Below are 22,994 nucleotides of genomic sequence, written 5' to 3'. Positions count from 1 at the left end.
CACTCTGCATTTCTGAAAAATTGCTCATTGATGACAGACAGAGGGAGTCTGTTTTAGAACTCAAATCTTTCTGTTGCCCGCGGGGAGAGGCGGCGGGCTGGTGTGGGCTTGCTTATAGCCCCTCAGCTCAGCCGCCACGTGTTGGAGTTTACCCCAGTGAACCAGAGGGTCGCGTCCCTCCGCCTTCGGGTGGGGGACAGGTCTCTCACTGTTGTGGCGGCCTACGGGCCGAACAACAGTGCAGAGTACCTGGCCTTCTTGGAGTCCTTGGGAGGAGTACTGGACAGTGCACCGACCGGGGACTCCGTTGTTCTACTGGGGGACTTCAACGCCCACGTGGGCAATGACAGTGACACCTGGGGAGGGGTGATCGGGAAGAACGGCTTCCCCGATCTGAACCCGAGCGGTGTTCAGTTATTGGACTTCTGTGCTAGCCACGGTTTGTCCATAACGAACACTATGTTCAAGCACAAGGGTGTTCATCAGTGCACGTGGCACCAGGACACCCTAGGCCGGAGGTCAATGATCGACTTTGTTGTCGTGTCATCTGACCTCCGGCCGCGTGTCTTGGACACTCGGGTGAAGAGAGGGTCTGTTGGGAACGTCTTGCGGAGCCTTCTGTCAGTAGGGTATTCAACTCGCACCTCCGGGAGAGCTTCTCCCATGTCCCTGGGGAGGCTGGGGACATTGAGTCCGAGTGGACCATGTTCTCCGCCTCCATTGTTGATGCGGCTGCTCAGAGCTGTGGTCGCAAGGTCTCCGGTGCCTGTCGTGGCGGCAACCCCCGAACCCGGTGGTGGACACCGGAAGTAAGTGATGCCGTCAGACTGAAGAAGGAGGCCTATCAGGACACCCTGGCTTGTAGGTCTCCGGAGGTCATCGACGGGTATCGGCCGGCCAAGCGAGCCGCGGCTCGTGCTATCGCAGAGGCAAAAACCCGGGCCTGGGAGGAGTTCGGGGAGGCCATGGAGGAGGACTATCGGTCGGCACCAAAGAAATTCTGGCAAACCGTCCGGCGCCTCAGGAGGGGGAAGCAGTGTCTCACCAACACCATTTACGGTGCGGGTGGAGGCCTGCTGACCTCGACTGGGGATGTCGTCGGACGGTGGAAGGAATACTTTGAGGATCTCCTTAATCCCTCAGTCACGTCTTCCGAAGAGGAAGTAGAGACCGGGGACTCAGAGGCTGGCTCATCCATCACCCAAGCTGAAGTCACTGAGGTTGTTCGCAAACTCCTCGGTGGCAGGGCTCCGGGGGTGGATGAGATCCGCCCTGAGTACCTAAAGTCTCTGGATGTTGTAGGACTGTCTTGGCTGACACGTCTCTGCAACATCGCGTGGCGGTCGGGGACCGTGCCTCTGGACTGGCAGACCGGGGTGGTGGTCCCTCTGTTTAAGAAGGGGGACCGGAGGGTGTGTTCCAACTACAGAGGGATCACACTCCTCAGCCTCCCGGGTAAGGTCTATTCCAAGGTACTGGAGAGGAGAATCCGACCGATAGTCGAACCTCGGATTCAGGAGGAGCAGAGTGGTTTTCGTCCGGTTCGTGGAACACTGGACCAGCTCTATACTCTCCATCGGGTGCTCGAGGATTCATGGGAGTTTGCCCAACCAGTCCACATGTGCTTTGTGGATCTGGAGAAGGCTTTCGACCGTGTCCCTCGGGGTGTCCTTTGGGGGGTGCTCCGGGAGTACGGGGTCCGGGGCCCTTTGCTCAGGGCTGTCCGGTCCCTGTATGAGCAGGAGCAGTGTTCGCATTGCCGGCAGTAAGTCAGACCTGTTCCCAGTGCATGTTGGACTCCGCCAGGGCTGCCCTTTGTCACCGGTTCTGTTCATAATTTCTATGGACAGAATTTCTAGGCGCAGTCAGGGGTCGGAGGGTGTCCGGTTTGGGGACCACAAGATTCCATCTCTGCTGTTTGCTGACGATGTTGTCCTGATGGCTCCATCAAACCCGGACCTGCAACATGCACTGGGACGGTTTGCAGCCGAGTGTGAAGCGGCTGGGATGAGAATCAGCACCTCCAAATCCGAGGCCATGGTTCTCGACCGGAAAAAGTTGGCTTGCCCTCTTCAGGTGGGTGGGGAGTAACCGGGGGTTAGGGAAGGATGGAGCGTGAGATCGACAGGCGGATCGGTGCAGCGGCTGCAGTGATGCAGTCGCTGCATCGGATCGTTTTTGGTAAAGAGGGAGCTGAGTCGAAAGGCAAAGCTCTCTATTTACCGGTCGGTCTACGTTCCTGACCTCACCTATGGTCATGAGCTTTGGGTAGTGACCGAAAGAACAAGATCGCGGATACAAGCGGTCGAAATGAGTTTCCTCCGCTGTGTGGCTGGGCGCTCCCTTAGAGATAAGGTGAGGAGCTCGGCCACACGGGGGGAGCTCGGAGTAGAGCCGCTGCTCCTCCACGTCGAGAGGAGCCAGCTGAGGTGGCTCGGGCATCTGTTCCGGATGCCTCCTGGGCGCCTCCCTCGGGAGGTGTTTCAGGCATGTCCCACCGGGAAGAGGCCCCGGGGAAGACCCAGGACACGCTGGACACGCTGGAGAGACTATGTCTCTCGGCTGGCCTGGGAACGCCTCGGGATCCCCCCGGAGGAGTTGGAGGAAGTGTCTGGGGAGGAGGAAGTCTGGGAGTCCCTGCTCAGACTGCTGCCCCGCGACCTGGCCCCGGATAAGCGGCAGAAAATGGATGGATGGATGGATCTTTCTATAATTTTTAAATGTTTTTCAAGAAAGACAAATTTGACTGATATAAAACTATTTACCACAGGGACTATCACACCAAACAAAAGTAATATTAGTATATCTTATGCATTTTGAGTTTAACAGCAAATATTTCACCTGCCCATAAGACCACCTCAGTAACATGTGCTTAACAGGCCTAAAAGTGATGTCACTGGCACCTTTCATCAACACCATCATACTGAAGGATCCATGGCCCACATGGATAGATCCATGGCCCACATGCCACATGGATAGATCCATGGCCCACATGGATAGATCCATGGCCCACATGGATAGATCCATGGCCCACATGCCACATGGCTAGATCCATGGCCCACATGGCTAGATCCATGGCCCACATGGATAGAGCCATGGCCCACATGAATTTTCACCAGAGGGATTTCGAAAAATTCCTATAGTATAATAAGAGATAAAAGGCATGGCAGAGGCTAAGCAGTTATGTGGTAACTGGTGTGCATAATGTGGTTGTAGGACTTAAAATGTTTTAATAACTTTGTTTAGAAAGTTTAAGAAACACATTTTTTATAAAATGATAGGGCTTGTGTGCATTACTTAACACAGAGCTGATTAGCCTGGAGCAACATTCAAACATGTTGAAGTTTAGTCTTTAACAGACTGCAAGAGGCGAGGATCGTTCTCATGGTCTTTACTTAAGCACCTTGCACTAACTGCACTGTTCACTACGTATCATGCCGTTTTGTATTCATTGTTCAATGTTTTGTTGTTTGTGTTGCACCGAATCACCAGGACAAGTTCCTATGTTTGTGAATTTTGTTCATTGGCAAATGGCAATTGACCTTTTCTGACTCTGACTCTGACTCTGATTCTGATTCTGACTCTGATTCTGATTCTGATTCTGATTCTGATTCTGATTCTGATTCTGATTGATGCAAACAGGCATAAACAGTAGCATGTTGCACGTCTGGCAGCTGAGATCTCCCTTCCATTGTGTGTTTTATACAGCTGTTGCTTGGGTCTGATAAAATGGCATGACGTCAGCTTTATGATTCTTTGTACCAGTTCACAGATAATGAGAAAGTACTCAGTAAGAACATCGTGACCCATATAATAAATATGACACAGAAATATAATCTAAATGCATGACAACTGTTTGGTCAACATTTACAAACATTTCTGAGGAAAATGAATGAAAAATCAGCTTTCGGGAACCAGGGAATAACCTCCAACCTTCAGGTTTATAAATTGTCCACAGAGCCACTGTAAATACTTGTCCTTTAAAACAATTATCTCACACATGATTATGTAGAGATTAAGCTGCTGCTGTGTTGTTGGAGTTTAGTGCTGAGTCACAAGCCCACAGTCACCCACAGTCACCCACAGTCACCCATGAGTGAATGTGGGTCAGGAAGGTGCTGACTGTGGCCCTGTGAAAGGAGCATCTCTGAGATAAGATCTGGAGCCTTCTCAGGAAGCAGAGGCCACAGCTACAATCAAACCACAGACGCTGTATTGAAATAATGAGCTGTATTTGACAGAGACGTGTGGGAATTTGTCTGTGTTCTTGAAACCTGTACTTTTGAGTCATGCCCCTGCAAACAAAATGTCATCTGCATCTTCCCCCAGTGTTAGCGTTATTTAACTATCTTACATGTGTTTGCATTCGATTTCAGACTGACTTAAACATGATTATACCTAAAATGTCATTCCCCAGTTTGAGTAAAGAATCCTCGTCGTTAGCGTGACTATATTTTCATAATTTAAGACGCCAGACACAGTAAAAATGTTTTGTCAGTTGTAGCTTTATTTCGCTTGTAATTTAAGTTAAATAGAGTTTGTTAAAGAAAGTATCAAAAAGTTTATTTTTGACAAAAGCGTAAAATCTCAGACCTGCCAGTCCCAAAACACAGACAATACTACACTAAAATCACTTGTGCTTAATGTTTGTCTGCTCGGATCTGTTTGCTTGGGTTAATTAGCATTTAAAGGCGGTTTTCACCAATGTTGGACTCATATTAAACTTAAAATAAACATATATAAAGATAAAGTAATATATAGCATGTTAGCTGTAGTTATTCCACCTGCGTGTTGTGTTGTGACTTGAAGGTGGTGAACTCACACGCTCTGTTCACGGCAACAGTTTGCTACGCTAACCTTTCTCACAGCTAAAGCTAACCTTTATTCAAATGTAAAATAGCCCTAAACTAAATCAATTCCATTTTAAACATAAAATTGTCCAAATTGATGATCATAATTATTTCTGTTCATTCAATTAATTAGTTTTATTTATTCTTAATATCGTATGCCTCAAGAATACAATTAGCGTTAGCATTGAGAAAAAACACGTCCTTTTATAAACACACAAGGGTCCTTTGTTGAAGTATTCACCTGCTTTGTAAAGTCTTTGACATGTTTTCAGAGACATCCTCCCACAACTCACTGTTCACTGCCTGATCTTATAATAATATAGTATTTATTCATTTTAGCCTGACAAAGTGAAAACCCCGTTGACCTTATTCGGCCCCGCGCCCTTTTGCCTCTTGTTGCCCAGGTTCAGATACTAAAACAGGCTAGAAAGTGGTTTGATTTGAGTAAAATGTCCAATGTTCATGTGATCAACGAGTCAACAATGCACTGATTCCCTGGAAACGCCTTGTTAGTCTGTGTAGAACCTCAGGATTTGCAGCCCTGTGGTAACTATAACAACCGGAAGAAGGATTACGTCGTATGACAGCGCTCACGTCTGGAATAAAGTGAATGAAGATGAATTAAACAGGATGTACTGAAGCTAACATTGAGCTAGCCACGTGCTGCACTGAGCATATACAGTGGATATTATACACCGTTTTTTGTGATGTAAACAAATGAGAAAAAATCATTTCAGAACTGTGCACACCCTTAAATAATTTATTGAAGCACCTTTTGATTTGATTACAGCACTCAGTCTTTTGGAGAGGAGTCTGTCAGCACGGCCCAGCCTGACTTGGCAATATTTGCTCCCTTGAAAGAAAAATATCTTCTTCATCTTAAGCTTTCTGGCCTTATTTTGTGCCAACATTGACTGACATTTGGAATTGTTCATAATTCACAACCTTTTCACTAAGGCCCCAGTTAAAGCTGAAGAAAAATAGCTCCAAATCATGTTGTCACCACCTCCATGTGGGTGTGGTGTTCTTTTGGTGATGTGCAGTGTTGCTTTTGTGCCAAACGTACCATGGTTTCAACAAACCCAAACACAATTTCACAACCACCACATACTTTTGGGAAGCTTCAAATGTGTTTTTAAGAATTTAGCCTGGCTACGATTTTCTTCGTTGTAATAAAAGGATAAGGTCTTGCCACACTTCCCTTTAGCCCAGACATATAAAAAAAGTCACAGCCAGTAAATGCCAGAAATTCCTGCAGCTTTAATGTTGCTGTGGCAAGCTTCCCTGACCAGTTTCCTTCTAGTATTTTAATCCATTTTGGAGGAATGTCCAGTTCTTGGTAATTCACTGTGTCCCATGGTATATCTAAAGTCCTTCTCCTGAGTGATCCCTCTGTGGACCATGGTATATCTAAAGTCCTTCTCCTGAGTGATCCCTCTGTGGACCATGGTATATCTAAAGTCCTTCTCCTGAGTGATCCCTCTGTGGACCATGGTATATCTAAAGTCCTTCTCCTGAGTGATCCCTCTGTGGACCATGGTATATCTAAAGTCCTTCTCCTGAGTGATCCCTCTGTGGACCATGGTATATCTAAAGTCCTTCTCCTGAGTGATCCCTCTGTGGACCATGGTATATCTAAAGTCCTTCTCCTGAGTGATCCCTCTGTGGACCATGGTATATCTAAAGTCCTTCTCCGGAGTGATCCCTCTGTGGACCATGGTATATCTAAAGTCCTTCTCCGGAGTGATCCCTCTGTGGACCATGGTATATCTAAAGTCCTTCTCCTGAGTGATCCCTCTGTGGACCATGGTATATCTAAAGTCCTTCTCCTGAGTGATCCCTCTGTGGACCATGGTATATCTAAAGTCCTTCTCCTGAGTGATCCCTCTGTGGACCATGGTATATCTAAAGTCCTTCTCCTGAGTGATCCCTCTGTGGACCATGGTATATCTAAAGTCCTTCTCCTGAGTGATCCCTCTGTGGACCATGGTATATCTAAAGTCCTTCTCCTGAGTGATCCCTCTGTGTCCCATGGTATATCTAAAGTCCTTCTCCTGAGTGATCCCTCTGTGGACCATGGTATATCTAAAGTCCTTCTCCTGAGTGATCCCTCTGTGGACCATGGTATATCTAAAGTCCTTCTCCTGAGTGATCCCTCTGTGGACCATGGTATATCTAAAGTCCTTCTCCTGAGTGATCCCTCTGTGGACCATGGTATATCTAAAGTCCTTCTCCTGAGTGATCCCTCTGTGGACCATGGTATATCTAAAGTCCTTCTCCTGAGTGATCCCTCTGTGGACCATGGTATATCTAAAGTCCTTCTCCTGAGTGATCCCTCTGTGGACCATGGTATATCTAAAGTCCTTCTCCTGAGTGATCCCTCTGTGGACCATGGTATATCTAAAGTCCTTCTCCGGAGTGATCCCTCTGTGGACCATGGTATATCTAAAGTCCTTCTCCTGAGTGATCCCTCTGTGGACCATGGCTTCGGCCGTGAGATGCAACTGACAAAAACCTACTAGAACAGCAGAACTTTATTGGGGGTTAATCAGAGGCAGTTTAAATGATGGCGGTGTGTGTTGACTCCTACTTAACATGAGTTTGAATTTGATTGGTCGATTCTGAACACAACCACATCTCCAGTTATAAAAGTTATATTGTTACTCCCCCCTCACCAAAGGATTTATACGTTATAGGTGGGAAAAGTTGAAATCAAATGATTTATCTTTTTTTACAACACAAAAGCTGATATTTTAGGTGTGTAAACCTTTTATGTCCGCTGTATCTCAATAGATCCCATTGTATTCCAGAATCTGACTGGATTGCTTTTCCGCGCGCTGCATCAAATAAAACCGGGATTTTACATCATTATATTTTTTGACAAGTTAAACAATAACCTCATTAGATTTTATCATTGTGTAGTGGAGCCTCTTGTTCATGTTGAAAGTGGAAAACCTCGTCAGTATCAAACTGAACTTGGTCATGATAAAAGCTCAAAGCTCTGCACTGATTTTTGTGGTTAAGACCAAAATGACTAAAGTAAATGCCAGACACTGGTTAAAACTGCTTTGTTCAAATCAAATGTTTTACACATCTTCTTTGTAATGAAATGAGGTTGTATCTTGAGCCTCAACTGTTCCATTTTACATATTGATATATTATTTGAGGCGTAAAAGCTTGGACAGGAATTCTGGATTTTTTTTTTTCACAAAGGATGAGAGCTCTGGAGTCATATATGTTTACGACATGCTTCCAACAACAGCCCTTTAAATACATTTGTAAATACTAAAATAATCATGTAAGTTTAAATAATGTTTCTGCTCCCTCGGCTGAAGCTGAAGACACATTTATTCAACAGACTATGATCCTCATGTTTTATATTGATCACAAAGGGCTTAAACAGGTCCATTGACTTCCTGTTCAAACCTGCAGATCTGATAAGCTCCGCCTCTTCACACTGACACTTGCTTCTGTTTGGTAAAAGTGGCTACGTGACATTTAAGAACCTGCTATGTGTCACTCAAAGTCTTTGTTTTATTTTTGTGTCACTCAAAGTCTTTATTTTATTTGAAGCACAGGGATGTGGGCGGGGATAAGGGATAGGTGAAAACAGGATTTTTTCCAAGCACTCAAGTCTCAGCTGATAATACAGGATTAACTCAAACATGAACCAATCAATCAAAATACAGTTTTGAGTAATCTGATGAGGAAAAACGGTTAAAAGTTCATTAGAGGAGTTAAAGCAACAGTATGTGACTTTCGGGAGGTGGAAGTTCACCTGAATAATGCATGGAAATAGTAAGTTAAAGCCAAACTTCTACACACTCTCCATGGAGATGAATAGAGCTTATGCAAAACTGGAACATTACAGCCCAAGGATAATTTCCCTGGAAATGAGCAGGAGGCTTCTCAGGAGTCGCTTTTAAGTGCAGTAAAAACAAAAATGAATAAACTTAAACATGCCCTTATTTTAGCATATTTTTGGCTAAAAAGTAAAATAAATAATTGAGTGTCACATATTTAAGAATAGATTTTGAATTAACAAATGTCATGAGCTCCATCATTAGTAGAGATAATTCAGTTTTGTGGTTTTAAATTCAGGCCTTTTCCACTCGTACACTGTTTCCCTTCTGTATTTAACAAAAGGACAACACAGTTTATACCAATCACCTACATTACATTTACGCACCTTATAGTCTACATTCTCTGACACAGCTGAATAAAAAGATAAAAAGGTGCATATCCAGTAAATGTGTGTGTCTGACTGGAGTGTGGGTGTTCTGAAAGTCTGCGATGGGTTTCTGTCACTGGGTTAAAGTTTATGACCGACGGGAGCCGAGGTGTGGGCGGGACAATCAGTGAAACGGGGGGGACACATTTACTGTAAGGCCGTTGTGGGACATCGATTTGCAATGGTTTAATAATTATACATTAAAATCATCAGGAGCAAACAAGTGGCTCATTCCTTTTCTGACACTTCAGCTTCCTACGAAAACTTTGATTTTAGTTTATTTTAATTTATTTCAGCAGCCTTCACCCAACAGGCTGTGCTTCATTGAACAGCCAAAGCTCTTAAACTTAAATGACTTTTCACATCTGTAAATTTTCATCTGTAATAAAACTTCCAAGTCTGTTCTGTATCTCAAACTTCGGTTGTTTGAACTTCAAATCCAGCCTCCCAAGTTGAGGCAGATGTGGACAACTTGGTGCGAGACACAAGAGCAGACGTTTAAATAACCAAAGACCAAATACAAATAACCAGGCATTTATTTTCGACACAAAAATTCAAAACATTAGTATGTACAAACGTTTTCATAAATTGTTTCCATCTCTGGTGTGGAGGGAGAACAAAGATATAAACCGCAAAACGAGCGCATTCAGAATAATTCCTGCTCATTTCCATATCAAAGCGCCAGTACATTCCCACAATGCAGTGTGTGTAAAGCTACATTTGGATGAAAAGGCATTTGTGCTCTCGATCCAGAGTGAAGATATAGTTCAGGGGCAAAGAACAGCAACAGCTTCAGTTTTTAATTCAACCCACAAAAGACGGAGATCGTGTTGCTTATCGTTGAGTTACAGTGGTACTCACGGTCAAGCGGTCTGGGGTTCTATTCCCCGAGCGCGCCGACCCTCGCTGTGAGCAGGGTCGAGTTTCTTGAACTGACCGATCAGTTCTCCTGCAGGTCAGTCACGGTATTGCAACAGAACGGGGAAAAGCGAGAGAACAAATGTGACTAAAGAGACAATTAAGTGCGACTTTACACTGGGGTTTCTTACATTTTCCGGACACAAGCCCCAAAAACAACAATGTCTCACCGTAAATACGTGTATATTGTTGAATATTGTTGGAAAGTGGATATACATTCAAGAATAAAGAGCTTCTCATTTCACTCCAGTTTGAGACTCAATAAAATGTCTGCTTTTAAATTGTGAAATCCTCTGCTCCTCAGACCGTCATTCCTCGCTCCTTTGTGGGTGGGACAAATAGCAGATGTTGCGTCTCGGCCCTGGTTGTGTGCGTGGACACTTCTAGATGAGGAAGACGATCTCGTCCGCCACCATGATCTGGTTGTCGTCCTGCATCCTCTTGAGCGCGGCGCGGATCTCGCCGTCGCTGAAGAGCTTCTCGCGCCCTTTGTTGACATCGCTCTTCAGATCCTTCATGTTGATGGACTGAGCGTGAGCCGACTGGAAGGCGGAGAACAGCGACGACTTGAACTCCTTCATCCTGGAGGGACGGACGCAAACATTTTAGAAGATACAGATAACAGGATTTATCACTGCGAGTTCATGTTTTAATGACCCAAATGTTTTAGTAGCAGTGGACGAGATGACCAAAACTACTTCATTAGAGTCAGACGTGAACTTCATCTTAGGCTCAATTCTCAAGTCAGAATTCCAATTTATTAATGCTTTTTTTTTTTTTTTTTAATTGGACAGTAGACTTGGTGCGTGTGTTGACATCACATGGTCTTATATTTGAACTCGAGATCATTCTAAAACTGTTCAGGAAAGATCAGATTTTGTCCCATCTACGAATCGTTTTAGCTTTGATACGGGCTCAAATTAATATCTCGTTTCAATAGTAGTTTTGTATCGATTAGTGTCCGATTTGATCTTTTTAGTGCCTTTAAGAGGAAACTAAAGTCATCCGCTTGTTCTGAAAGTTTGCACTTAGTTGAAATTGGTCAAATCCACCCAGGCAGGAAATAGTCTCCGTTTGATTAGATTTACATCGCCACATTTCCCAGCTCTAGGGTTTAGTGAACTGAACTGTAGGCAGTGTGAACCGGGCTCTGCACATCAACCAAACTCTTCTTTAAAAAGCAGGACAACTTTGTAACTTTTTGAACTCTAAATGAAAGCATCAACTTTTAACGTTCCAACTTTTAGTTAATTCCCTTGGCAGCTTTCAGAGCGTCGACTGGGTCTGGGTCTGGGACTGGGTCTGGGAGTGGTCTCGGGTCTGGTCTCATTACCTGTCCGCTGATAGTTCTTCTCCCTCTGCAGTGGCGTCCATGGGCTCCTCCTGCTGCGCCGGGGCTTTGGGGGGTTTAGGACTCCGGGCCTGAACTACAAACACACAGAAGAGTAAATACTCGGCATCGACTGATATCGGACAGTTTTAAATTGATATGTTTTCTTCTGCGTGCCAGTTTTTCCTCAGATCACCACATTTGTGTTTTTAAACGAGTAAAAGCAGAGGAGTTCAGCTACAAATATGTACGTTTAAACAATCCTGCAACAAATTGTTTTTGTTTTATGTCATGTTATTTTTTTCCTAAAGTGAAAAGATAATTTGTGATTTTAACTTTCACTTCATTTTGAGATTTGTGCGCCTTGCTGAGAATTTTAAAATATCGTATCGACTACAGGTAGCAGATAAGTGTACTTTTTTAAAAACGTCGCAATGGTTATGAAAATATGCAAAATTATATTATGGTGTTGTCTTTAATTAAAAATGATTAAGATTGGCTCAAACTGAGCCAGAAACCAAGATCTGAAGTGACATTTCTGCACTTGTTCAAATTTAGCATAAGTGACCATAAAATTTACCACAGGACATTTAAAAAAGGCACATTGTTTTAAAATAATCCGACACAATGACAAAGATTAATTTTGTCAAATGTTGGCTACAAAATAATTTGTATCAGACCATTTCTACATTAACTATTCAAACATTTCAGAAGCTGAGCAGACAAAACAAGTGTGATTCTTACTCTCTGGCACGTCCTGGTTTTCAGTGAAGTCATAGGGACTGTAGGACTCACTGTCCCGGCGCACCCTGCAGGAGACAAGAGGAAGTGTCATCATTGCAACAGTTTTGAAGTCAGACATTTGCATCTACAAAGTGTGTGCTTTATATTCATTCACTTCGATCATTGGGGCCAGATGTTTCCATACAGACAACAGTCAATCATTAAGGCGTTTTTTGTTTAAATGTTCAGGTCTCAACATGAACTTTCACCTGGAAACTGTCCAATCTGCACGAGAAAAGGTTTTATCGTTAAGACTCACATGGGACTGACTCAAAATTATTTTTTTCTCCTAGACATGAAGTAGTACAACTTCACAACCTTGTACTCTAGATGAACTGCACAGAAGGAACTTTTATTATAAAGTTTGAACATTTAACTTACACTTTCCAGTCTAGACATCTAGTTTACTCAAATACTAGAGATCCACCATTTCCTCCATGACTTTTTTTTGCATCTAATGTCAAACTTAAGCTTTAAACTTTGCCTTCTCTTTGTGCTTTACACATGAAAACATAAGATGATGAAAACTTTGCAATACATTTCCTCTGACACTTGTTCTGAACTAACTTCCCTCTTTAAACTAATGATCTGTTCCCGTTCACCTGCCTCATCATAATTAAATCAGTTTCTCAAAAATCAACACATGACAGAGTTGCACAGTCCGACCTCTCTCAGAGCGCTCTCTGCAGCAGCTGAGAAAGTCCTTCTCAGTATTCTTACCTCTTCTTCTGCTTCCTCTGGGAGCGCTGCGTCTCCTCGTCCTCCTCTTCCTCAGACCCAGACACCGGCTCTTTTCTCGAACGCTTCTTCTCCTTCTCTAGAACCTGCATCGTGCCAAAGAGCATTCAAAAGAGTCATTCATAGACCATGATCCTTTGCACGGCATCAGACGTTCCTTTTAACCTTCACTTCACTGAACACCACCAAGATTTGTTTACCATTCTCACATCTTGAACCGCTTTAATCTTCAAATTAATTTTCTCACGCGATTTTTAAATCTTTTGTTTGATCAATTATCTGTTTTGTTATTGTATTATAAAGAGATTTTGAGTGCGGAAAAGCTCTACACAAATCAAATTATATTCTTATCATCTCATTTACAGACTGGTAATTTGTCATGAAATTTTCCGCTTTGTGCATGAAAAGTGCTAAAGACGTCAACTTGAGGCATTTCTACTTCAGTGAATCATTTAAAATGGTGTAACAAGAGCATTTCTCTCCCGACACAAGTACCTTTTTGAAGTATGCGTACTGCACGAGCTCCACTGCCACCTCCGAGTCCTCCAGCTCGATGGCTTTGCTCATCCGGGCTTTGGCGTGAGCGGTGGACAACCGGATCATGGTCTCCAGGGTCCTCGCCGTCACGGGAGAAGTCTGAGGAGGAACCGTTTTATGATTAACCATTTCGAAACTACACATCGTCACGGTTACGGTCGGCCGATCCACCCGACGCTGCTCTCACCCTGGCGATGTCGGTGCCCATCTGGTCCTGGGACCTGAGACGAGAGTACTCCTCTGCGATGTGATTGGCCGCTTCCTCCGTCAGCACCGGAGTCACGGCTTTAGCGATGCAGATATACTTCCTCATGAACTCCTTACTCACGATCTTCTCCCTGAGGCACGACGGGCAGTCCAGGTTCAGTAAGCATCATCATAGTGTTTACTTACTCGTACAAATTTTAGAGTAATTAATATAAGTTTGTGTCATTTTTACTGGTCGTTTTTTAATTCACAGGTGACAGGCAAATCTATTTACTACAGCCATTAAAACAAAAAGCTGCCCCCAACTGTATTAAAGGATTAAATATGATGCATTATTTGTATTGTCAGTCTTAAAACATACTCATGAAAACTGGCATCTCGTGGTGTCATCTACTGGCTGCAGAGGGAATTACACAAGCTTGAACCATCAGACTAGTCTCCACTTCCTGATGCAGCTACAGTTTTAATTTTAGTTATTTGATGTCAGAAACAACTTAAAAACTGAGCAGAAGATTGAGGGTTTTTGCCGTTCGGAGGGAGAACACTTTCTAACCAAGATTCATATTTTCAAACTAATCTGTGGTCCTAAGACACACTCACTTCTTTTTCTTGAGTCCGTGCAGCAGGTTGTTGTGTTTCTCGTAGACCTGGAGCTCCTCTTGCTCCTGCACCGCTGCATCAGGATCATCTGTGGCCAGAACGTCCACTGACCCGCCCAGAGCCATCGCTGCACACAACATTATCAACAGAAACGCCACATTCAGTGCATTTGCCTAATTAAAGCACTCATTTATTTTAATATTTGGGCCTCACACTCTGCAGCACGAACACAATAAATAGATATCTTTGGCGCACTCTACTGGCGGCAGGACAGAAGGCCATAACAAAGAGACAAACTGAACCAACACTAGGACATATTTACAGAAATATAGGACAATTTCAGTCTTTTATTTCATGTCTTGTGCCCCAATTGTCCGTTATGTTCCCTTTGTGTCATGTTATGTTTTAATTTAGTTTTAGAAAAAGTAAAACTTTGCCACAGCCTTGGGAGACACCAGAGTAAGTGAGCGTTGGCCCCATCTACTGGCTGCAGAGGTAATTACACACTTAAAAAAACAACACTGATGATGCCGCTGCTTAATGACTTCCTGGGTTTAAACACACGGTTGTAATGACTGTGATTAAATGGGAGAAATGCAGAGTTGGTTTTAAAAAAAATCAATAACTAGATTTTAACATGTGTCCTTTAAGACTTTAATACCAAAGAGTTTAGAGTCCACTGACAATATGGTTCATAATTATAAAATCACTCCTCCGTCAGACTCAAGGCCATAGCTCAGCCTCTCAAGATATTTACACTGGTCAAGCTAGTCTTGCCCAATGAGTCAGATGATGTGAAATATTTGCAGCAGAGACTGACCGGACAAAGCCCTCTAGAGTCCAAGCGGCTCTGTGTGAAATGGGGAGGTCCCGGGTGCAGTACCTGTGCCCTCCTGCTCGCGGGGGTCCCTGTAGCGGTGCATTCTCAGGACGTGGTCGGAGATCTCGCGGTCCTGCTCCGCGTCCATCTGGTCCAACATGATGAAGAGCAGGTCGAAGCGGGACAAGAGCGAGTCCTGCAGCCCGATGTTCTCCATGGGCGTCTTGTACTGGTCGTACTGCACACAAACGCACCATTAAACCATGTTCTTAAGTCCATTTGTGTTTGGACTGAACAAGAGACATGGCAGGAAACGTTCTTACGTTTTTGTCTAATGAGACAGACTTTAGGAAAAAAAATCACAAGTAGGATCCAAAATAGCCCGATTTTGTTTAGTATGAAGGGCATTCTAAGTTTTATAGCAACAATTTTGTAATTTTCCTCTTTAAATTATTTTTATTTTAGTTCAGGAAATCACATTTCACTCCATATAGCACTGTTAAAAAAAAAAAAAAAAAAAAAAGGATCCAGAGACATTCTATCCAATCAGACACTGCTAGAAGAGAAGCACATGGTTCTAACTACAGTTACGTTCACATGCAAACCAAAATCTGATCATCTAACTTTTCGGGAGATTTAAGATGATTTAATTACATTCAAATCTGATGAGTAATCAGAGGCATCACATAATCTCCTTTCGTGGCTCTTTAAAGCCGACAGAGACAAATTATCTGAAAAACCACAATCTGGGATGAACATCTTGAGCAATGGGTAATTGTGCAAATGAAATGAGTTACTGTGGTTTCACTCGTGTATTAATTCTCCCTGCAGTGAACATCTAAAGTATGTAGAAATGTAATCACTAACACATGAGTTATAACGCAGCCCTCACCCTGCCATAGACCGGGTTGGCCGCTGCCAGCACAGAGCAGCGGGCGTTGAGTCGAGCGTGGATCCCGGCTTTAGCGATGGTGACCCGGCCCTGCTCCATCACCTCGTGGATGGCCGTGCGGTCCATATCGGACATTTTGTCAAACTCATCGATGCAAACGACGCCGCGGTCGGCCAGAACCATGGCTCCTGCCTCCAGACGCCGCTCGCCTAAAACACAAAGTCATGGAGTCAGCTTTTGCTTCGACTTTGGTGCTATCTTTAACAACACAATATATTCGCTGCATTTTTGTAATAACTATAATAACTAGAAGAAAAACTAAAAGGAATTAACCCAAATTAAAAAAGCAATAGAAAACCTTGACCACAGGAAAACAAAAAAAAAAAAGAGCACATGAATTAAAAAATAAAATGTCAACCTTCAAATAAGTATGGAACATTAATGCATTGTTATACGTTTTACAGACATTTCACTCTTGTCACAGCTGATTTCTGTTGGATTCACACAATACGGCTGAAAATTGTTACAGGGAAACTCTTAATATAGTAACTTTGGTGAATGTCGCCCAGCTCTAGCCCTGATGTTATTGAAGTAAACCACGCTGAAGCTGCAACACTCCACTAGCGTTCAGTTGACGCGTAACGTTAACACGCAGATGGTTTACCCGTTTCCTGGTCGGTGGTGACGGCGGCGGTCAAACCCACTCCGGACGAGCCTCGGCCGGTGGTGGGGATGGCTCTGGGAGCGCTGTGCAGCACGTAACGCAGCAGCTGGGACTTTGCCACTGAGGGGTCGCCTGGAGACAAACGATCAGATTTATCCACAAAGAAAAGACACTTGAACACTAACGTTTTATACAACAGTTTACATATTTAGTTCAACAATTTAAGTGAGCACTTTTTAAAACAACTTCCACAACTTTTTCTGCATTTTACAGGACGCTTTACTTCTCTTTCTAGCTAAACAGATCTGCGTTCTCCACATACATCATTTACGATAAGCCTGAATGACATGTGCCACAAACGACATATACGCAGCGGGTCCAGAGTTAGTTTTCGTACCGATGAGCAGGACGTTGATGTCTCCTCTGAGGCGGGACCCGTTCTCCAGGACCTTCTCCACGCCCCCCAGCAGCAGGCACAGGATGGCCTTCTTTATGTACTCGTGTCCGTGGATACTGGGGGCGAGCGAGCGCGCCAGCTGGTCAAACGGGTCCTAACACAAACAAACAACACGCTTTAGGTGAACGGCACAGAAGGAACAGTTATACAGCACGATTATACACTTAAACGACCACGCTGTCCTTTATTCTACTCACAATGGACCGCATCTGGCTGAACTTCCTGATCTTGGCCACGTCGCCGGCCGAGAAGGACGGAGACACCTCTTTGCTCATCTGTTTGACGTGACACGCGATCATGATGGTTCTGGGGAGTGACACAAATGACACGGACTTTGCACTTTCAATTACATTTAAGATTGTAACCCTTATAAATGCTTCTCTATATTAAAAAAAAGGAAAATATTAACACAATAAACTAAGCTTTACTAATGACAACGCATTATTGAAGGTTGAATGGACGATTTTTTGGGCACAAATCTAAGTCTTATTTCCTCGTGGCGTGGACTGCCGATTAGTCCTGCCACGTATCAATCATAAAACGCACCTACCGCTCACTTACAGCCGCGTGTGGCTCGTCCCCACGTTTCCGCGTGTCTAAGCGCATGGATCTATCATAATATAGTTCCCTCAGTGTACGGGACAAAATGAAGACGGAGGAAGACGGAGAAAGACAGTTCGAGCTGACTCAGAAGTGGACAGAAATCTACGGGAGACGAGCGATGCGCTCTGTCGTGCTAATAAACAAACGCACGTGTGTGTTGTATCAGTCCACACGGGGGAGTGCGCATGCGCACTTCCACCCGAGTTCTCAAATCGCCGAAAAATCGTCCATTGCGCATTTAACTAGTATACATTTTAAAGTCAATGTAAATGGCCACGAGCTGCTTTCTTCACAAGACACTGACAAATACTTCTGCTGCTTTAAACGACAGAGTGCTCACCTAAAGGTCCCGCTGGTGAAGCCCCCCTTCTTGCCGGGCAGACAGCGGTAAGTGCCCACCACCTGAACACGGTCCCCGGGCTTGATCATGTCCACCAGGTCGTTGTCCAGGATGATGTCGACGGAGCGCGGCAGCTGTCCGGCAGGAGCCTTCTCCGGCATCTCCTGGACAGTGATGGTCTGGTGGTCTTTGTAGACGGAGAGGCCAAACTCGGTCTCCAGGGGGTTGTTCTCCTCGTCCTGTGGAAAATGAACAAGCTTAAGCCTAAAGAACCAACGCCAAAGACAACAACCTTGGGCCGGGGAGGTAAACGGGCCGTACCTTTGTGGGGTAGACGGCGCTGGAGGGGAAGGCGTCCAGCGAGGTTAGGTCTGTGTATTTGCGCTCCAGGGTTTTCTTGGTGGCAGGACAGTAATGGACGCTGCGCACCACTTTGGGACGCACAAGAGAACCTGAAACACAACATCATCAGTCAATAAACTAAGGGTTTTTTTAGGTTTTTGTGAACCTGAACCTTGAAGTGTCTCAATACTAACATTTCAAACTCATACCAAGAAAACATAAAACACGACCAAAGCTGCTTCTTTATAGAGTCTTTGAGCTTTCATTTTTGGAAAATGACTATTACATTTAGTCGTGGGTTTTGTTTTCTGGGCTTGCTCCTGAGAGACACTTTCAAATAATAAAGGGGTCATTTTTAGACTTTTTCTGATTTATCACAATAGACCAATGATGACAGAAATACAAGCTGATTAATGTTTTAAAGTTGTTATTTGTGTAAAATATGCACATCTCATTAGTGCTTATTCCACCATGACATGTTTAACTTGTGGTTTATTGTTTTGGGCTATTTTTCAAATACTTCACCGCTTGTTGCTCTTTGAAAATCTGGCAACTCTGAGACCAAAACTAATCAGGAAATTTCCAACTTTGTCCTATTTATGTGATTTTTTTTTTGAATGAATACTTAATGCACATCTAGTTTAAATCAGTGTTTGAGTATAGTTAAATATATAGTGCTGGGATGGACGGTAAAGTTGATCTGCCAGACGTCCACGACACTCACATTTGGTAACGATGCCCTCCACACAGACCATGCTCCCGAGCAGGCGGGACGTGAGGGTGCGGGGGCTCACGTGTTTGGAGCCGAAGCTGCCTTCCAAACCCACAAAGAACTCCTCGTGCTGTTTGGCGTAAGTGGCATCAACGGACGCGACCAGGTCCTTCAGAGCGCGCTGGAACGCCAACAACTCCTCAAACGCATTGTTCATCAGCCTGGAAACGAGCAGCATCAGTTACACGCGTCACAGTCGGGATATGCACGATACTTTCACCATATTCACTACTCTACGTGATATATTTGGTGGAGAGGCTTAAACTGTAGACACACTTCCCATTAAAATGCCTGGAAGACATTGGCGCGAATCATTAAAGATAATAAGATATAAAGTGCTTAACAGTTGTTGACATCACATTTGCTGCACTGAAATGACACAAAGGATCATGGTCTATGTAATCTCCTCTGCTAAATTACGCTTATTTTTATATATATATATATATATATATATATATATATATATATATATATATATATATATATATATATATATATATATATATATATATATTAGTATTTTTCCAGTAGTTTAAGAGTAATACAAAAAGATTAAAGTATATTCAACCGTTTACGTGTACAAAAACAAGGCTCCTGGAGACAGATGAACGGCAAAAGGTTATAAGTAACGTATTTCCGTTCTTGGTCTGATTAATGTAATAAATCAACTTAAGGAGGACATCTACAGCTTAAACTTAATAGATAAATACAGATAGGGAAATTTTTATATCTGACACGGCCGTTTCATAGACAAACACCCAACAGGAACATAAAGAACACATATGCTTTTTCTCCCATTTCTAGTAATAAATGAACATGTGTGGACGATCAATTTACATTTTTGTTTGCTATAAAAATGGCAAAACTGGTCTAAATCCGCTTGAGAAGAGACGTGGAACCATTGACTTCCGGTTAAAAATGCTAAATAGATAAGCTCCGCCTCTTTATAGTTGCATTTCACTTTGGCAAACAGTGAATATTCACGATTTAATTATTGGGGGGAAAACACACAATCTGAACACTGTGTTGGTCCCGATGTAGGACAATGCAAGTTTATCAAAAGAAACACAATAAACCTTTGAACAAGCTGCAGATGGCGTTATAACACGGTTTAAAGTTGATTTTAGCATAATACACCTCGTTTAAAATAGTTGATCCACATGGTCAAGAGTCATTTCCTGATCAATACGAATGCACTTACTTCGCAGCTCGGGCCTCGTTTCGTCTCCTCAGGTCGTTCACATTGACAATCAGTCTTGATTTGTTCTCACTGATCATGTCCCGCACTTTGCTCTGGTAGATGCCCTGGTCTTGCTGCAGAATACAACAATAACCATCAACAAAAGTACAATGCATCAACCCGTGGCACTTTTAAACACGATCAAAACTATTACGATCTCATGTTTAACACAAGTTCTGAGTCTAAATTACAAGTTAACAGTGATGGGTAAGCTACATTATACTTCTAACACTAGTATCTTCTGTGGGCCACATGGCTTCCTTTATCCCGATATTTCTGAAGTGAATTTAAAGTCTTACGTCGTCGTCCAGGAAGTCCAAATAGTCCCGCTGGGCCTCTCGCATCTCCCTGTCGTCCAGCACGTCGGTGGCCATGGTTTTTTATTGTGTTTCTTTACTGCAAAATGTGATAAAATGAGAAGTGTGGGAGCCGCTGTCTGGGAGGCTGTTCTGCCTGACGGACACTGAGGAGGTTTCGCGCCACAACGTGCAGGCTCGCGCCAAAACGTAACACGCCATTGGTCGAGCCGGGCACTTTCTGTGTGGCTAAACTGACGCGTAAAGCAGCTCTGGGCCAATGGGAGGACGAGTGTGGCCGTCTGGACCCGCCTCCTGGAGCAAATGCCGCGAAAATGAAGGTGTAACTGCGCATGTCCAGACACTCTGGCACAGGCGCTGAAGTTACAATAATGAGAGTAACAATACTGCGGCCCATAGATCATTCAGATGGTGTAAACAGACTGTGTCGTGCTGCCCGGTGGTCGAGTGGTTAAATAGGATAAGATAAGATATTCCTTTATTGTCCACACATGGGGAAATTTCATTGTTGCAACGCAGGTAGATACAGAAGAAAAGAACAGATCTCTTATAGGAAGTTTGAAAAACACTCTCAGTAGAAGATCTCTTATAAACAAAAACTCCCATAGACAAAACCTACCATTAACCAACAAGGGATGGAGGGGAAAAATAATAAAGATAAAAATAAAATATAAAGATAAAGATAAAATAAATATAAAATAAAATAAAAAACAGCTAATAATACTAATAATGATAATAATAATGAAAAAATAAGGCACAGCACACATATGGCGTGTCGACAGTTTACTGCATGTCCTCCCTTCTCTCGTCCCCGAGGCAACAGACTGTGTCACCACACCTTTATTTATGCATGAAACTGTCTCTTATAGAAATGTTTGTTATTGAGCTTCTACAAGGAGAGGATTTTTACCATTTTAAACCTACTATTTATGGTCATCTGGGCAAATTCACTGAGAAGTCTGAGGGGCAAAGAATTTATACAACTCAATGCATAATAATATTATAGTAATTGACCTGTTGACCTTGTGCATCCCTTCATATTGAAAACACTGATCATTTTTGGTTTGGCTCTAAATGTAAAACCTTATAGTTGTCATACTTGACAGTTCTGCATCTCTTCCCGGGGGAACATCAGGAGTTAAACTAGACTTTAATACGCTTTACATGTTTTACATGTTCAATAGTGCTCAAAATAAAATGCTATCGCTCATAAACTTATAAATGAAACAGAAATTATGTAAAATAAATCTAAAATTCTTACAAACATTCGAAGTACATCACGTACCCACGTCTTGTGGTAAAATAAGTGAGCTGTAGTATTGTATTATCAATCAAATAGAGGGGGAAGAATGGCAAAGCAGTTAAGCTAGTTATAATCGATGCACTGGGACAAACTGGTAATAATGTCTTTTTTTTTTTTTTTTCGTTTTGAAAAAAGTTTTGAAAATCATTCTTCCCAAATAATGTTACATATATGAGAGCTGACAAAGCAGATCTAAACAACACTGTATGTATCATCTTAATTATAGTGATGTAATGGATTTATAACAAAGCGCCTTTCATGACAGACGTGAATGTGCTTGTTTTTGCAAAACCCACAATGAACAGCAGGTGGAGACAAAGTGAACGAAATAATTGATTCTAGCTTCAACGTTATGTTCTATTCATTAGTATTAAAGCCTGTGATTTGTTTTTAGATTCTCTTTTGCCTTGGCTTTATTTCTAACTATATTTCACATAAATTCAAAAACAGAACCCGCTTTCCTCTCACTTTGGACACACACTTGTAACACATCAGAATCAGAATCAGAACAGCTTTATTATCAATGAAAAAATCACAATAGGAACTTGTCTTGATGATTCGGTGCAACATAAAACAATAAAACAATAAACAATGATTAAGTCATAAAAAATAAGAAGAAAAATTTAAATTAAAAATAGACTTAATATGTACACAATTTTACAGTTGTACATATGTAGTGCAGAAAGTACAATTTAATTTGTATCTATTTAATTTAATGTTATTTAATTTAGTCTTTTCTCAGTTTGTTTACTTCACATGCAATAAAATGTAATGTCAAAGTATCACGTTAATGCATTTTTTTACGTATATTAAAAAAACAACAAAAACAACAACAACCACCTCGTCGATACGATATCTGTGGGCGTGACCAAGCACCTGGACCCCGCCCCCTCACTTCCAGTTCTGCAGGTAGCCCCGGTGCGAGGATGTGGCCGCTCTCCGCTCCCCTTTTTCTGCTCCTAAATATAAAGTGGCCAGAGTAACGCGCGCGGGATTCCACCGCGTTCCTCCGAGAGCCGCTGGACCGCCTTTTCCCGCGAAAGAGCCGAT

The 22,994-nt window shown here is 43.0% G+C and overlaps 2 protein-coding genes across 2 annotated transcripts in view; one reads left to right on the top strand and one right to left on the bottom strand.

The window, feature by feature from the left end:
- Window positions 1-10,292: 10,292 nt before the first annotated feature.
- On the bottom strand, window positions 10,293-20,768 carry mcm3 (minichromosome maintenance complex component 3). The gene is made up of 17 exons (XM_072443906.1): window positions 20,624-20,768; window positions 20,286-20,398; window positions 19,037-19,245; window positions 18,292-18,422; window positions 17,971-18,209; window positions 17,225-17,333; window positions 16,968-17,121; window positions 16,571-16,702; window positions 15,907-16,115; window positions 15,078-15,252; window positions 14,195-14,321; window positions 13,575-13,725; window positions 13,346-13,486; window positions 12,833-12,936; window positions 12,074-12,138; window positions 11,333-11,426; window positions 10,293-10,581 (listed from the first exon to the last, which is right to left on the bottom strand). Exons 1-17 carry the CDS (start codon window positions 20,696-20,698, stop codon window positions 10,383-10,385), a joined length of 2,427 nt encoding a protein of 808 aa, XP_072300007.1. The 5' UTR covers window positions 20,699-20,768; the 3' UTR covers window positions 10,293-10,382.
- A 2,072-nt stretch (window positions 20,769-22,840) lies between these two features.
- paqr8 (progestin and adipoQ receptor family member VIII) overlaps window positions 22,841-22,994 on the top strand; it is a 5,822-nt gene continuing 5,668 nt past the window's right edge. The window contains exon 1 of the mRNA XM_072443900.1: window positions 22,841-22,994. This exon is cut by the window's right edge and continues 28 nt beyond it. The gene's annotated coding sequence lies outside the window, so the exon portion shown is untranslated.

Source organism: Eucyclogobius newberryi, unplaced genomic scaffold (assembly GCF_026437365.1).
Source record: "Eucyclogobius newberryi isolate DKJ021-1_F unplaced genomic scaffold, fEucNew1.0.hap1 SCAF_1, whole genome shotgun sequence".
NCBI classification, from domain to species: Eukaryota; Metazoa; Chordata; class Actinopteri; order Gobiiformes; family Gobiidae; genus Eucyclogobius; species Eucyclogobius newberryi.
The sequence above is the reverse complement of the archived record's forward strand: the minus strand, read 5'-3'. Positions and strand labels throughout refer to the sequence as shown.